Source organism: Furipterus horrens, unplaced genomic scaffold, assembly GCF_987537825.1.
Source record: "Furipterus horrens unplaced genomic scaffold, mFurHor1.1.pri manual_scaffold_17, whole genome shotgun sequence".
Classification (NCBI taxonomy): Eukaryota; Metazoa; Chordata; class Mammalia; order Chiroptera; family Furipteridae; genus Furipterus; species Furipterus horrens.
The window spans coordinates 87351820-87370255 of NW_028327187.1; the positions used below are offsets into that span (position 1 = coordinate 87351820).

Consider the following 18436-nt stretch of genomic DNA (forward strand, 5'->3'; position numbering starts at 1 on the left):
TCTCCTCACCAAGTAATCCTAATTGATTATACCATTAGAAGCAAATATAATAATATTCAATTCAGTTTTTATTAAATACCATTTCTGTCCCTGCTTCATAAAGCCCCCTTTTTTCCTATTCATTTGAAATCATATAACTATTAAATATTAGTTTCCAAGCATTTCAGAGTTCCTTTCTAATATACCTAAGGGGAGTTATAATATCATGATCAATAAACAATATTTTATTTATAGTATTGACATATAAAAATTATGCAGCATGAAAAAATAGCCACAGGCAATAACATATTAGAATTCTCATGTCCCTTATATAAAAAAATTTGTTCTTAACTGAAAATATACAACATGACTGATGCTCTTATTTAATAATCAAAAGGTTTTAGAGATAAGAAAAGCAGGCCTAAGGGATAACTTAATAACTGTTTCCAAAATGAAGAAATTTTTCAGAAAATGACAGGAGAATCATATCTAATGAGGTTGTACAGGCAGAACATACAATCCTTCTTAAAACTACAAACACCTTCAATTATAATTTGAGTTGGAAAGGAGCTTCAAGTACATTTAGATTGACTCTTGACTGCTCAGATGACAAAACTGAGATGTAAAGTACTAATAAGACTTACCCAAGGTAAGAGTGTGTCAAACCAGTACAGGGGCCAGAATCCTAGACCCTTCACTCCCCAGACCAATAGCTTCCCAGTGGACTACATCTGAGGAAGTACTCGGAAATTCTCCAGATACAATTATTCTGGATTTACAGTAATTTAAAGCAGGTAAGCAAACAACAAATTATACATCATAAAGCAGCACTTCTGTAGTATTCCCTAGCAAAATGCAGATTCAGCTTCAGCAGGTCTGGAAGAGGTTCTGAGATTCTGCATTTCTATCAAGCTCCAAGGTGATTCTGAAGCTGCTGGCTTACAGGACACTTTGAATACCAATGCTGCAGAGCACTCTTAGAGCCAAAGTGAAAATAGGCCCATGATACATCCCTGTACATCTAAAAAAGAAGGAAACAAATGACAGAGGGGAGCATAGCATAGTGTGACTGAAATAGCTGGTATAATATCCTAGTTTAGATGTTGCTGTTTGGCTATTCTGTATCCATTCATATTCCATTTCCTATGCCTGTTTTTATTATACATCCAAAAATGTTAAACACTTGCTTTCCCAGGATACCTAGCAGTGAAGAGTAGCTAAGTACCCCAACTCTGACCACTGGGACTCAAGCAAATGTCTGTTGGGATCTTCTGGTAAATGAAAAACTTAGTGGCAGGTAAGTTGGCCACCAATTTATGCTTTTCCTGCCTTAAATGAGGACCTGATGCTTAAAGATGCAGCAGCCATCAGTTTAACACTGGAAGTAAGCCAACATATAAAGAATGATTGAGCACTCTTAGTGTAGGACTTCCAGCCAAGATGGAGGCCTAGACTGACATCCTCCATTTCCCTCCGCAACTAAGAATAAATACAATTACCACAAAACCAGAAATAACCAGAAGTTCCAGAAAATAAATGGAAGTCCAACATATGAAGTTATAAAGAAGTGGTGCTCATCTGGATGGGTAGGAGGGATGAAGCCAGGGTAGAGAGGACAAGTTGTGCTGGCGGTGGCAAAAGTGGCAATGGCAGTGGGAGCAGCAGTAAGCACAGACACCCGTATTTAAGGGAAGGCGAGAACCACCTGGGGAGCATCCCCAGCTGCAGAACAGACCCATCAGCTTGTGATTCCAATGCCAGGGAAGGGAGACCCCCATTGCCTTGGACTGTGAGGCCCAGACAGGGTGATGATGGAGGAAGATCCCGGTCTCTCAGCGGAGAGTGAGCAGCAGGAATCTATCTTGGACCCCCACCCCCCCATAGGAAATGCCACAGTGTGGTGTGAAGGGTCTCCCAGTTGTGATGAGTGCACGGGGCTCCCTGCCCCATAGCGTAGGAGGTGTGACAGCCCTGCCCAGGAATCAAAGATAGACACAAAACTGTCAGGATGGCACACATCATGATAGAGATCCTGGTGATGCAGCTGACCAGACAGCAAATATCTAATCTAACGAAGCAGCAGACAGAAAATCTTTCTGAGGCACAGTTCAGAGCTTTGGTTATAAAAATGCTTACAGACCTAAATGCAGATCTTAAACAAGACAGGAAAGGAATGAAGGCTACTCCTGCTGAAATGAAAGAAAACACATATGAAACGAGTGGTGAGGGAAAGAAAACCAGGGATCAAATCAACAAATTGGAACATAGGGAAGGAACAAATAGACAACCAGTGCAGAAAGAGGAAACAAAAAGGGAGGAACATGAGGAGAGGCTCAGAAACCTCTAGGACAGCTATAAGCGAATGAACATTTGAATAATAGGATTCCCAGAGGGCAAGGAGAACTAGAAATAGAAAAATTATGTGAAAAAATAATGAAGCAGAACTTCCCGAACCTGGGGAAGGAAATAGACTTCCAGGTCCAGGAAGCACAGAGAGTTCCAATTAAACTGGACATGGGGAGAAGCACAAGACACATTATAATCAAAATGTCAAAAATGAAAGATAAAGAGAGAATCTTAAAGGCAGCAAAAGAGAAGAGAATTTTATGTTCAAAGGGGTTCCCATAAGACTATCAGCTGATTTCTCAAAAGAAACTCTACAGGCAAGAAGGGACTGGCAAGAAATATTCAAAGTAATGAAAAGCGAAAACCTACAACCATGATTACTCTATCCAGTGAAGCTGTCATTCAGAATAGAAGAGCAGAGAACGTACTTCCAGGAAAAGGAAAACTAAAGTTCATCAGATCCAAACCACTGTTATATGAAATGTTAAAGGGACTTTTTTAGGAGAAGGAGGATCAAAACTATGAACATTAAAATGAAAACTATCACAAAAACCAACAACAGAAGCTAGTGAATTGAAACAAAGGCAAACTAAGTAGGCAACAAGAGTGGTAAAAGAATTATAGGTATGGGAAACATTTTGGAGGGAGGTCAGCAGGGAGGGGGAAGGGGGAAAAGGGAGGGAGATGGTACAGGAATTAAGAAGCATAGTAGGAAGGAGTGGAGTAGACCGGAAGAGGTTGAGAAGAACTATATGCCCAACCAATGGGCACAGACTAACTGGGGGGTACAACTGGAGCGAGAGGGATCCCTGGGTGGAGGGGCACAAAGAAAAATGATTGGGACAACTTTAACAGCATAATCAATAAAGTATATTAAAAAAAAGAATGACTGAGCAGAAAGACTAAAAGAGCGCAGTCTTGATGACAAAGCTGAACCCCTACATTATCCTGGACTACCTACCACCAGACTTCTTCTTATGTAAAATAATTGAATGTTCGTATTGCTTAAGCCATTCTTATCACAGTATAAGCCATACTGTTCTAAGTCTTACCATCTTCTAATTATATAGATGCTTCCGCTCCTTCCACTTCAACAATTCAGTTTTGTCCTTATAGCCAACCCCCAGCCTTTAATACTCATTTGTGTGCTCAAACAGTTTCATAAATGACTTTCTAACTGCCAAATACAAAAGTCTTCGTTGTATAGCAAATGCTCGTGATATTTGACTGTTTATAATACCTTCCTCTTTCCTCTACTGATTTGCATGACACTGCTCTAGTCAGGTCTTCCTCTGCCTCTAACTGCTTCTTTTTCTCTCCTCTGCCTCAGCCCCCCTTAAATATGCATGCTCCCCAAACTTCCATTTTTGCCCTATTTCTTTCCCACCCTATGTCATCCCACTCTACACTTCCATCAGCTTTAACAAATTCAACCACTTGCAACCATTTCCTTGAGTAGTAGTAATCAATAGTTAGCGTGAATTTTTCCAGATGGTGATGTAATCCCAAGCACAGGAAAGCCTTGGAGAGATGCAAGATTCATTCAAGAACACATCAATGAAGCAAATCCAATAAAGGGAGTCACGTGATTTTTTGGTATCTTAGCGCATATAAAAGTTATGTTTAGAGATCCAAGATGGTGGAGGATTAAGTGGAAGCTACACCAACCTCTTCCCAGGACCAACCTGGAATTACATCTTAATTGTTGAGAAATCATCTGGAACAACCAACTGAACACTAGCTGGAGAGAAGTCTTATAATCACAGAGAGACAGAAAGGCAACTTCATCACAACCTGACTGCTAGGAAGTGTGGAGAGGTAAAAGGGTTGGCTAGGCTCCCACGGATGGCAGCTGAAGGGACTGAGAAACAGCTCAGCAGCTGGGGGTTCCCCCTGAGAAGGGCAGGGTCTAAACCCTCATCTGGGCTTTCCAGCCTACAGCAACAGAGTGGAAAGTAAAATAGTATCCAGTTGTGAAAAGCAAAAAACCACGAGGTGTTTCTGCTGGCCTGAAAGAAACAGTTGGAGAAAATGGATCATGTACAAAAATATTTTGGCACCCACTTAACCTTGACTTAAGCAAGGGAGGGCAAAGGAATAGACATGCTTGGAGAGAATTTGGGGCAGTGGCTTTGAAGAGAGAACTGAGGGAGAAGCTGACTGGGTCTCAGTGCTGACTCATTCCCCATACTGCAGGCAGACCATTCCCCTCCAAATGGCATCAGCCTGAGGGGAAGCAAAATCCCGGCCCTCAAGAATTAACCTGCCCCACCCTCGGACCTTAAGCCTGACAGCTGATCACAGATTGAATAAATGAACAACTAAAGGAGACAGAAAAGGCAGTAGATCTCTGGTAGTTTCCAACAGGCTGTGTAGGCCCAGACTGGTACATGATCTGACGCTACTAGGGGCATATCCAGGAAGTTCAGATCAATCTAAGAAGCAGCAACAAATAAGCAGAGTCATAAAAATGGGCAGACAGAGAAACAACCATGCTTCAAAAGGAAAGGAGAAATGCCCAGAAAGAGTGGTAAATGAAACAGAGGAAACCAAACTATCAGACATAAAATTCAAAACATGGATTACAGGGAAGCTCAATGAGCTCAGCGAGCTCAAAGAAAACTATAAAGAACTCCAGGGAAACTACAAGGAACTTATTGAGAATTACACCAGCATGAAAAAGGGCATAGAAGCTATTAATAAGAACTAGGAGGAAACGAAGAATACAATTTTTGAATTGAAGAACACAGTAGAAGGAATTAAAAGCAAACTAGAGGAAGCAGAAGATTGGATCAGCAAGCTGAAGGATAATATAGAAAAAAATTCGCAGACAGTGCAACAAAGTGAAAAAAAAAAAAAAGAATGAAGAGGTTTTAAGAGAGCTGAAGGACAGCACAAAACCTAATAATATCCATATCATAGGAGTACCAGAAGGAGAGGAAGAGGATCAAGGGATAGAAAGATGTTTGAAAAAGTAATGACAGAAAACTTCCCTAATTTGATGAGAGAAAAAGTCATGCAAGTCCAGGAAGCACAGAGGGTCCCAATGAATATCAACCCCAAAAGGTCTATTCCAAGACACATGGTAATTAAAATGCCAACATTGAAAGAGAAAGAGAGAATGCGGAAAGCAGCAAGAGAGAAACAGCTAATAACATGCAATGGAGCTCCAATAAGGCTATCATCAGATTTCTCAATAGAAACACTACAAGCCAGGAGGAAATGGCAAAAAATACTTCAAGCAATGAAAAACAAAGGCCTACAACCAAGACTACTCTATCCAGCAAGGCTTTCATTCAAAAGGAAGGTGAAATAAAGAGTTTCCCAGACAAAAGAAGGCTAAAAGAATACATTCCCCCAAACCAGTATTGCAAGAGATGCTAAAGGGTCTGCTTTAAGAAGATGAAGAAACAGAGACATAGAGGAACACTAGTATGAAGGGGGAAAATGACAATGAATAAGGATCTATCAATAATAACCTTAAATATAACTGGATTTAATGCACCAATCAAAAGAAATAGGGTAGCTGAATGGATTAGAAAGCATGACCCACATATACGCTGTCTACAAGAGACCCACATCAGAAGAAAAGATCTACGCAAGACTGAAAGTAAAGAGATAGAGAAAATTATTTCAAGCAAATGAACATAAAAAAAAAAAAACTGGGGTAGTCATACTAATATCAGACAAAACATATTTCACAGCAAAGGCTATAAAAGAAGACAAAGAAGGACATTTCATAATACTCAAGGGAAAAATCCATCAAGATGATACAACCCCTGTAAACATATATGAACCCAACATAGGAGCACCCAAATATATAAGGAAAATTTTGAAAGACTTCAGGAAAGATATAGACAGCAACACACGCACAGTAGGGGACTTTAACACCCCATTGTCAACAATGGACAGATCTTCAAAGCAAAGAAACGCCAAGGATATTGAGGCATTGAACAACACTCTATATCAAATGGACTTAATTGATATATATGAAACTTTTTACCCCAAAGAAGCAAAATATACATTCTTTTCAAGTGCACATGGAACATTGTCAAGGATAGACCACATGGTAGGACACAAAACAAGCCTCAACAAATTCAAGAATATTGAAATTATATTGAGCATCTTCTCAGATCACAATGATTTGAAACTGGAAATCAACCTCAAGAAAAAAACTCAAAATCATTCAAACTTATGGAGAATGAATAACATGCTATTAAATAATGACTGGGTTAACAATGACATCAAGAAAGAAGTCACAAAGTTTCTGGAAACAAATTATAATGAACACACAACAACCCAAAATCTACGGGATACAGCGAAAGAAGTCCTGAGAGGAAAGTTTACAGCAATACAGGCCTACCTTTAAGGGAGAGAAGAATCTCAAATAAAAAATATAACTCTACAGCTACAAGAATTAGAGGAACAACAAAAAACAAAGCCAAGAGCAAGTAAAAGGAAGAAAATCATTAATATCAGAGCAGAATTAAAAAAAAAATAGAGACCAAAGAAACAATTCAAAAGATGAATAAAACCAGAAGCTGGTTCTTTGAAAAGATAAAAAAAAGAATTCACAAGCCTTTAACCAGGTTCATCAAGAAAAAAAGACAGAGGACCCAAATAAACAAAATCAGAAACGAAAGAGGAGAAATTACAACCGATAACACAGAAATACAAGGGTTGTAAGAAAGTACTACGAACAACTGTATCACAAGAAATTTGACAATCTAGATGAAATGGACACATTTCTGGAAACATATAATCTTCCAAAACTGAATCAAGAAGCAGAAAACCTAAACAGACCAATAACAACTAGTGAAATTGAAGCAGTAATCAAAAAATTCCCAGCACACAAAAGCCTTGGACCAGATGGCTTCACATTGAATTTTACAAAACATTTAGGAAGAAACTAACTCCTATCCCCTCAAACTATTCCAAAAAATCCAAGAAGAGGGAAGACTCCAAAACTCTTTCTATGAAGCAAGAATTACCCGAAATCCAAAACCAGGTCAAGACACAAAGAAAGAAAACTACAGGACAATATCACTGATGAACATAGATGCTAAAATCCTCAACAAAATATTGGCAATCTGGATCCACAAACACATTTAAAAGATCATATACCACCATCAAGTGGGATTCATCCCAGTGATGCAAGGATGGTTAATATTCACAAATCAATAAATGTAATACACCACATAAAATTAAAGACAAAAATCACATGATCATATCAATAGATGCAGAAAAAGCATTTGATAAATCACAACACCCATTTATGTTAAAAACACTCAGCAAATGGGAATAGAGGGAGCAAATCTCAACAAAATAAAGGCCATATATGAGAAACCCGAAGCCAACATCATACTCAATGGACAAAAACTGAGAGCATTCCCACTGAGGTCAGGAACAAGACAAGGATGTCTATTCTCTACACTCCTATTCAACATAGTTTTGGAAGTTCTAGCCACAGCAAGCAGACAAGAAAAAATAATAAAAGGCATCCAAACTGGAAAGGAGGAATTAAAACTATCATTATTTACAGATGATGAAATAGTATACAAAGAAAACCCTATAGACTCTACGAAAAAACTACTCGACCTATTAAGTAAATTTGGCACAATAGCAGGGTATGAAGTCAATATTCAGAAATCAAAGGCATTTCTATACACCAACAATAAAATATCAGACGTAGAAACTAGAAAATAAATCTCGTTTTCTATAGCAACAAGAAAAATAAAGTACTGTACCTAATAATAAACTTAACCAAGGAGGTAAAAGACTTGTACTCAGAAAACTACATGAACTGAAGAAAGAAATTAAGCAAGATACAAATAAATGGAAGCACATATCAGGTTCATGGATGGGAAGCATGAACATCATTAAAATGTCCACACTAAACAAAGCAATTTATAGATTCAATGCAATCCCTTTTAAAATACCAATGACATATTTCAGAGACCTAAAACAAATGCTTCATAAATTTATATGGAGACTTCCAGCCAAGATGGAGGCCTGGACTGACATGTTCCATCTCCCTCCACAACTAAGAAGGAATACAACTACCGCAAAACGAGAATAACCAGAAGTTCGAGAAAATAAATGGAAGTACAACATATGAAGTTATAAACAAGTGGTGCTCATCCAGACAGGTAGGCGGGGTGAAGCTGGGAAGGAGAATTTAAGCTGTGCTGTCCAGAGCAGTAGTAGCGGTGGAGGCAGTACATATGTAGGAAAGTGAACAAAAGAAAATGTAAAGTATGGAAATGCAATTTTAGTGAATATTAGAAGGACAAGGATTTTCCTTCACATTGTATATATTTCTCCCTACCTGATCCCTCCAGAATTTGTCATTCTGAAGAAGTAATGACATAAGTTTATTTTCATAAAACTAATAAGACCAGTTGTTAATAGAGGTTTTGTTGACCAAGACTTTGACTGGAATGTCATGACTAAAGGAGGCATGCTTGGGCTCTGGTTGTTACCAAAAAGCCCTGAGGAACTGGGATTGACTTTCAAAGGTCATAAAAGCCCACGAGAAAAAAGGCCTGGTACCTTGGTTGGTTGTACGGTTCATGGCAATCTTTCCAGGGAAGCAATGAAGGGTGCTTTCCTGAAAGATGGCTAGAAGGAACCTTAAGGCACAATGGAAAACCTGAAGGACTTGGAAAAGACAGGTGTTTACAGGCAAGGCTGAATGGCAGGTATGTGGCTCAGCTTCTGTATCAAGAAGGGCAGACTAAAAGTCTCCCTAAAGGTTCCTTGTGTAAGTTCCAGCAAAGCAGACTTAAAGATCATATGTGATTATTTGCTGCTCTTGTGTTTATACAAACAAATGGAATAAATTAAAACTAAACTTAATGCAGTCCCTTTAATGACAAGGAGGTTAAACTTAAGGAGAAAAATTGCGATTCAAGGAAAATCACAATGCTCAGTGGTAGACTATAAACTAGTGCAGCTAACTGTCTTTAAAGTTTATTTTCATTTAAAAAAGTTATGTTTATACTATACTATTGTCCATTAAGTGCATAATAGCATTATGTCTACAAAACAATGTACATACCACAATTTTAAAATACCATATTGCTAAAAATAATGCTAACCAGCATCTGAGCCTTCAGCAAGTCATAAACTTTTTGCTGGTGGAGAGTCTTACCTTCAATTAAAAAAAAAAAAAAAAAAGAAAAGAGAAAAACCCCACAATGTTGGCAGAATGCAATAAAGCAAAGCACAAATAAAACAAGGTATGCTCATATAAAAAGCAGTGATGTAGTGAAAATTGGGTTTCTTGTCATCTACCTGATTCTACCTGAGCAAAAAGTGTCTCTGGTAGCAGCACACCATTAAAGGAACAAAGACCAAGGAAAAAGTTACACAAAAATATGCTATATTTGTTTCTTCTTATTGCAGCTACACTTCTTTTAAGTTATACATCCTTGGATAAATTAACAAGGAAAATATACTAAGTGCATGTGTGTCCTGGGTTTACAGTACAGTCAAACCATAACCCCACCCTGAGACACAACTTATTCTATTTCGATCTCTAGCATCGAAATTACAACACTGTGCTACAGTTATTTGTTCACATTGTGTTCTTCATTAGAATGGTAAGCTTCTGAAGGTCAGAGGCTGTCACTCTTTTGGTGAGTGCTTGTTGAAAAGAAGGAACACTTATTTGATGGAGTAGTTTAGGACTGTGGAGGACAAATGGCTTCACTGCATGAACTCTTGAGATCTCTTCTAGCTGTGTCTTCCAATGATCCTGCTTCTACTTTGTGTGAGATATCATATGTAAGTATTAAATCACTTACTCTTATAGTGTATGTTCTACCTCCAACTCTATCCCGGGCTTCTAAAACCAAAACATTGACTTCGTGTTCAGCTAGCAGTTTAGCAGCAGACAATCCTAATAGGGAAAAAAAAAGGAAACAAAATTGAAGAACATATTAACATTTAAACATGAAACATCCAAGATTTAACCAGGTCTACACTAAAAATTAATGCATGGCATCATACAGAATCCATTAATTTTTCTGTCTTTTTGATATATTCTGACTGCAGTATGATTAATTTTATAATCATATATATTTTATATATATTTATGGTATGTATATGTAATAATCTATCATATATTATATTATCTATCATAAAGGTGGTTGAAAAAGTATAATAAATTTTCAAATGTATGTTTTGTTTTATGAAAATAATCAAATAACATTTAAAAGAACTTGTTGCACCTGAATCAGTCTTTATTGTGCACCTCTTTCAGAAATCCTGATTATATAAACAGAGGAGTAAATTTCCTGGAAACTTCCCCTGGCTACAGCTCAGTATATCTGTGCTTTTCTCAACTTAAAACTCCCCTGTAATCACCTTCTATGATGTAATATTTGTATTACATGCTTGCTAGGTCATGTTTCCTCCACTAGATTCAAAGTTACCAAAGGTAGAAACCATGCTTCATACTTGATTCATTCACTTAAAGCTGAGAACAGGTTTTCACCTGTAAATAAAAACTTTCATAAAAGCTTGATTTAAAACCTGTATACTAATACCAGAAAAGTGATTAAATGTGCATTAACATTGTATCAAAGGTACATGCTATCAACATTACTTATCACTGATGTTAACCTTGACCAACTCACTGAGGTATTATTTGCCAAGTCTCTCTACTGTAAAAGCTACTCCCCTCTTCCATGCTGTACTCTGAACAGAAGTATATGCACAACCTACATTTAGGAAGATACAAAGAACAAAATTCCCAAAGGGGAAGGACTTGGGGAGCTGGGTGAAGAAGGTAAAGGGATTAAAAACTACAAGTTAGTAGTCACAACACAGTCCCAGGAATATAAGTATAGCATAGGAAATATAGTCAATAATATTGTAATAAATGTGTATGGCACCAGGTGGATACTGGAAATAACGGGGAGATTGCTTTGTAAAGTGCATGCTCCTCTAATCACTATGCTATACACTTGAAACTAATACAAAATAATATTGAATACAAACTGTAATTGAAAAATAAAATTTTAAAAAGAAGTGGGGCATTATGTCCCAGTTCTTTGAGGATGAAGTAAGGACATAAATTATTTAGAATTCTTCTTTTCAGGAGATTTGTCTCTTTTCCCCCAGTTATTTATTTATTTAATCATTTATTTATATCAATAAATATAAATAGCTGTTTTATACCTTGTGTTATAATCCAATACCACATTGTTTACTTTGTTGCTCAAATTCTTCCAGCTTTGTTCACTGAGAGCTCTTTCAATTGTCTCCTGTGTCCCTTTGACATGCTCCCATCATTTTATATATATGTGTCTGTGTACTTCCTTAATTTCTGATATTACAAGATGTTTCAGACTCATCTTGTCTCTCTCTGCCCTAGTTCTAGAATCAGCCATTTCTCCCTTTAGCCTTGGTTCCTTTTATTAAAAACAAATATCTGGGCTCTAGGTGTGGCCCATTGTTTCTTGGGGTATCACTGCTTCTAGGCCCTCTCAGCTCTCACAGAATAAGCAAATATATGTGTACATGCTTATTTTTAAATCTACATTTTTGGTACTTCTAATGCTATTTTATACCTAGTTATCTTTATATTCCTATTGCAAAAAATATGAAGCAGACTACAGAGGTAAAAATACTCCAAGGAGAAAAAAAACGTTAGTCAGAATATTAGGGTGAAAGAGGAAAAAGAACAATACCAGGGAAAAGATTAGTAAAATGATACAAATGATACCTAAGTATGTATAAAAGTGGTGGAGGAGACAAACTATTTTAAGTGATTTTTAAACCTGGCAGTTTGATAGTTTACTCCTAATGGTGTATATCTTAAAACAAAAAAGAACTGTAAGCATTTTGTTCAGTAGTCATTTCATTGGCACTAGTATTGGTATTGTCACTTTGAGGTTATTATGTATATGGTATGGGATAAAGGATCTGACTACATTCACAATGCAAAAACATGAAAAAAATAAAAATAGCAGATCATAGCAAGGCAAAATTTTTAAAAATTTTCAATTTAAGTGTTTTAAATAGGTATGATGATTTTAAAACGATAATATTCCTCTCCTGATTTATCTTTCTTCAATCATTTGAGTTTTCAAAAACCAAAATAAAGTACATTAATGGATTTATTAGGGAGGCCTAAAAAAAGCAAATCTGCTTAAAGCACACATTGTTTGAGAGTTCTGGTAATGATTATTACATCAGGAGAGCCTGGGTGAGAGTAGACCAAGTTCCAGCTTCTTAAAGCCACTGCCCATGAAAACTTTTCCCACAGATTCTACAGTGCTTCCAGTGTCCTAAAATGGCTACTTTCCACATAGAAACAGTACAGGAAATGATTTAACCCACATAGCATACCCAAAGAAGGAGTTAATAACATCTGCAATGGCCCTGGTTGTGTGGCTCCATTGATTGGAATGTTGTTCCATAAACTGAATGAATGGTCACAGGTTTGATTCCCAGTCAGGGTGCATGCCTAGGCTGCAGGTTTGGTCCTTGGTCAGTGTACATACAGGAGGCAGCTGATCAATGTTTCTCTCTCACAGCACTGTTTCTCTCCCTTTCTCTCTCTTTCCCTTTCCCTCTCTCTAAAATCAATAAGCATGTCTTTGGATGAGAATAAAAAAATTTTTTTTTAAGTCTGCAATGAGGACTTCAAGGAAATGGTCCTTTGCTTCCTGGGATACTAATTTCCAGTATCCTGTTATTGTGGAACCTGGCTTCACACTTACTCCTGTCTTCTTTACCTCACCAAGAGTATCCTTTATCTTACCTCTTCAAGCATGTTCACAATGCTCTATTTCAGAAAAAAACAAATTAGTCCATTTCACTCATGTCACCCTTTCCAGTTAAATTTCTGGTTTTCTTTCTACAACAAATTATCTAGTGTCTCCACTTCCTCACTAGAACAAACTTTGAAATGTAGTGTCTTCCTCCCTACAAAAAAAGTCCAGTGACCCTACTGTCAATATAGACAGGTGACATAATAATTTGTCACACTCTGTACCTGTTATCCTGTTGTTTTTTTCTTAGCACACATTCCCACCTGGCGCATTAGAAATATTGAAAGTCAACAGATTCTAAATACTACTAGTACATTTTCTGGTCTTTGAATAAGTATTGCACTTTTTAGCAAAAAGCAACAGAGAATATCACATACATATGCATTTGTTTGGTATATACAACCATTCCTATCTATCATCTATCTATCTGTCTATCTATCTATCTATCTATCTATCTATCTATCTATCTATCTCTCCATCCATCTGTCAACCCATATATTCATATGTATTTTTTCTTCCTTTCAGAAATAGTTCTCTGCTTTTGAAAATTCCAAATCTTCTAATCCTTTTGATAAGCTCAAAGACAGTATTGTATCAAATGATAAAGAGATAAAAACTAACAATTAACTTCAATTTGCCCTGAATTGGATAGACTGGTTGTCTAGACAGCCTTAATTTATTTGATTATTGTTCAGCATTCATCTTCACTTTAGATAAATGGATCTCACACAAGTAGGGAATGCAATTACCTCTTCATTCATTATTTGGCCTATTCTTTCATTGAAATTTAAAACACACCAAGGGCACACTCCACACTCCTGTCCTTGGATTCTGCACATTAAGATGCATTATGGTTTAAAGCAGTAGTTTCCATAATGTTTTATAGAACACTAGTCCTCAAGATCCTCCAGGGAAAGTATCAATGTTCATGGAAGTTGAGATATCTCATGCTATGTCTCCTTCTCAGAAATGTATGGTGTGCACTGGCATATTAAAGGCCCTGTTAAGTCCTACAGTGAAGAGACCTGTTTAACTCAACATTTCTCTACTCTCTTCCTTAAACAAACATACAAACAAACAAAAAAGCCTTAAAACATACTTTGGGAAAGCTGGTTTCATATCTTAAAATATTGACCAAATATTTATAGTAATAAACTCCCTTGGGCAGGGTCCCAGGTGAACAATGCCAAAAGCAATGGAACAAGCTTTAATGTAGCTCTGGCTTATGCTCTGCTGACTCTTTTAGTTCTTTCTGTTTATTCTGAAAAGTGACATGCTTCTTCGACTTTGACATTAGTCACCACCTACGAATGTGTATAATACATATCACATTAAATTTTAAAGTTAGGCTTCCGGCCAAGATGGAGGCTTAGACAGACATGCTCAGTCTCCCTCTACAACTAGAAAGGAATACAACTACCTCAAAACAAAATATAATCAGAAATTACAGAAAATAAAACTACATGGAAGCCTAACATATGAAGTTATAAATCAGCGGTGTTGTCCAGATGGGTAGGAGGGGCAAAAAACAGCGGTCCTCGCTGTGGTAGCAGCGGGGATAGCGGCGGGACTGCGAGAAACGCCAGAGGAGCAATCCTGGCTGCAGTCGACTCCCGGCACCTCATGACCCCACTGCTGGGGAAGGCAGCCACCCCATTGCCTTGGACAGTGAGGCCCAGAAGCAGGGGGACGGATCCCAGTCTCCCAGCAGAGAATAATGGCAGGAATCCATCTTGGACCTCCACCCCCACACAAAGCGCCAAAGCGCAGCGAAAAAGGTTGCGGACTGCCACTGGTCGCCGGGTAGTGACGAGTATATGGGGCTCTGCCCCCTACAGTCTGCCCAGGAAGCAAAGCAAAACACAAAACTGTCAAAATGAAGCAAACAACCATTGAAATCCCGGTGACACAGCTCACCGGGCAGCAGATGAGGAACCTGACAGACGAACAAATAGGAAACCTTTCAGAGGCTCAGTTCAGAGATATAGTTATAAGGTGACTTACAGAATTAACAAAAGATTTGGAACAAGACAGGGAAAAAATGAAAGCCACTCATACTGAAACAAATGAGAACACATACGAGACAAGTGGTGAGGAAATAAAATCCAGAGATCAAATCAACAAACCGGAACACAGGGAATGAACAAACAGTCACCCAGTGCAGAAAGAAGAAACAAAAAGAAAGGAAAGTGAGAAGATCAGAAACCTCTGGGACAGCTATAAGAGACCAAACATTCAGATTATAGGATTGCCAGAGGGCGAAGAAGAACAACTAGAAATTGAAAAATTATGTGAAAAAATAATGAAGCATAACTTCCTGAACTTGGGGAAGAAAATAGACTTACAGGTCCAGGAAGCACAGAGAGTTCCAGAAAAACTGGACCCAGGGAGAACCACTCCAAGACACATTATAATCAAATTGTCAAAAATTAAAGATAAAGAGAGAATCTTAAAAACAGCAAGAGAGAAGAAAAGAATCACGTACGAAGGGGTTCCAATTAGACTATCAGCTGATTTCTCAGGGGAGACACTGCAGACAAGAAGGGACTGACACGAAATATTCAAAGTAATGAAAAGCAAAAACCTACAGCCATGAACACTCTAGCCAGTGAAACTGTTATTCAGAATAGAAGGGCAGAGAAAGTGCTTCCAGGACAAAATAAAACTAAAGGAGTTCATCAGATCCAAACCACTGTTATATGAAACGTTAAAGGGACTGGTTTAGAAGAAGGAGGATCAAAACTAAGAACATTAAAATGAAAACTGCATCACAAGGACCAATAACAGAAGCTAGGGAATTGAAACAAAGGCAAACTAAGTAGGCAATGAGAGTGGGAAAAGAATTATAGGTATGGGGAACATATTGGGGGGAGGTCAGCAGGGAGAGGGAGGGGAAAAGGGAGGGAGATGATGCAGGAATTAAGAAGCATAATAGGAGGGAATGAAATAGACAGGAAGAGGTTGAGAAGAACTATATGCACAACCAATGGACATGGACTAAAAGGGGGGGGCAAATGGAGGGAGGGGGACCACCGGGTGGAGGGGAGCAGGGGGAAGGGAAATTGGGACAACTGTAACAGGAAAATCAATAAAACATATTTAAAAAAATTTTTTTTAATTTTCTATGATTCAGTGAAGTGGTCTCTGGTCAAAAGAATTCTTACATAACTGCATGTTAGGAGTCTTGGACTGAATACTCCAAGGAAGATAAAAAGAATCATCACTTCCAGCCAAGATGGAGGCGTAGACAGACACGCTGCATCTCCCTCCACAACTAAGAAGGAATACAACTACCTCAAAACTAGAAACAACCAGAAGTTCCAGAAAATTAAACTGCATAGAAGTCCAACAAACAAAGATATAAAGAAGAAGTACTCATCCAGACAGGTAGGACAGGCGGAGCTGGGGCAGAGAGGACGCGGTGTGGTCTTGGCAGCAGCTGCGGTAGTAGTAGGCTGGTGGAAAGTACATTTACATTTTAAAAAGTCAGGAGGGACACCTGAGGAGCATTCCCAGCTCCTCACCAGACCCCACAGCTCACGGTCCCAGCACAGGGGAAAATAAAGCCTCATTGTTTCTGACTGTGAAAACCAGTGGGGGATGGGGCGGAGGAAGAAACTTCCACTCACTCAGTAGAGTCTGCTTGTTTAAAGGGCCCCCACAGTCCTAGAATATCCACAGACCCACTCACTCTGGGAACAATAGTCAGGGCAACAGCTAGAGAGGCGCCAGTCCCATATGGAAGTGAGAGAAGTGCCTGGAAAAGGGGCAAGTGCTGGGCAAGAGGCATTGTTCCCTCTCAGACCCCTCCCCCACATACAGCGCCACAACATAATGAAACAGGTCACCCTGTACTGACTAATACCTAAGGCTCTTCCCCTTACAATATAACAGGAGCAACAGCTCTACCTAAGACACAGAGGCAAACAAACACAGAAGCCTGTTAAGATGAGGATACAGAGAAGTATGGCCCAAAAGAGGGAACGGATCAAGGTTCCAGTGGGAGAACTAAGGGATGAGGAGATAGCCAACCTAACAGATGCAGAATTCCAAACACTGGTGATAAAGGTGCTCACAGGCTTGACAGATATGCTTGAGTATGGCAAACCCATAAGGGAAGAAGTGAAGGAAGGCTATGCTAAGTGAAACGAAGAAAAATCCACACAAATCCAATGGTGAAGGGGAGGAAACTGGGGTTCAAATCAATGATTTGGAACATAAGGAAGAAACAAAAGAAGTCAACCAGTACAGAATGAGGAAACGAGAATTGAAAAAAATTGAGGAGAGGCTTGCGAACCTCTAGGACAACTTTAAATGTGCCAACAGCCACATCATGGGGGTACCAGAAGGAGAAGAGGAAGAGCAAGAAATTGAAAACTTATGTGAAAAAAATAATGGAGGAAAACTTCCCAAGTTTGGTAAAGGAAATAGACATAAAAGTCCAGGAAGCATGGAGAGTCCCGGGCATTCTGGACCTAGAGGGGAGCACACCAAGACACATCATGATTAAAATGCCAAAGGTTCAAGGTAAAGAGAGAATCCTAAAAGCAGCAAGAGAGAGGTGGAGAGTCACCTACAAAGGGGTGCCTATAAGACTATCAGCTGAGTTCTCAAAAGACACTTTGCAGGCAAGAAGGGAGTGGCAAGAAGTATCCAACGTGATGAAAAGCAAGGACCTACAATCAAGATTACTCTATCCAGCAAAGCTATCATTTAGAATGGAAGGGCAGATCAAGTGCTTCCCAGACAAGGTAAAGCTAAAGGAGTTCATCATCACCAACCCATTATTATATGAAATGTCAAAAGGACTTACTTAAGAAAAAGAAGATCAAAACTATGAACACTAAAATGACAACAAACTCGCAACTATCAACAACTGAATCTAAAAAATAAAAACAAAATCCAACTAAGCAAACCAGAATAGGAACAGAATCATAGGTATGGGGATCATTTGGAGGGTTATCAGCTGGGAGGTGGGAGGGGGAGAAATGGGGAAATGGTGCAGGGATTAAGAAGCATAGTTGTTTGGTACAAAATGGACAGGGGGAAGTTAAGAATAATATATGAAAGGGTGAAGCCAAAGAAAGTATATGCACGACCCATGAACATGAACTAAGAGGGGTGGGATTTTTGGAGGGAAGGTGGGTACTGGGCAGAGATGAGCAAAGGGGTAAAAATTGGAACTACTGTGACAACATAATCAGTAAAATATACTTTTTAAAGAGTATCATCAAACATCAGATCATACTGAAGTTTTAAAAGCAATATTCCTGAAGCAGGAAAACAGAGAACAAAAACCATAAAATTTGCTTAAGTCATATAGTGAC

The 18436-nt window shown here is 38.5% G+C and overlaps 1 protein-coding gene across 1 annotated transcript in view; it reads right to left on the reverse strand.

The window, feature by feature from the left end:
* MAOA (monoamine oxidase A) overlaps positions 1-18436 on the reverse strand; it is an 80709-nt gene that overhangs the window by 52241 nt on the left and 10032 nt on the right. Inside the window, exon 2 of the mRNA XM_090264306.1 lies at positions 10134-10228. Within this exon, the coding sequence (XP_090120432.1) occupies positions 10134-10228 (95 nt within the window). The remainder of the gene's footprint in view (positions 1-10133; positions 10229-18436) is intronic.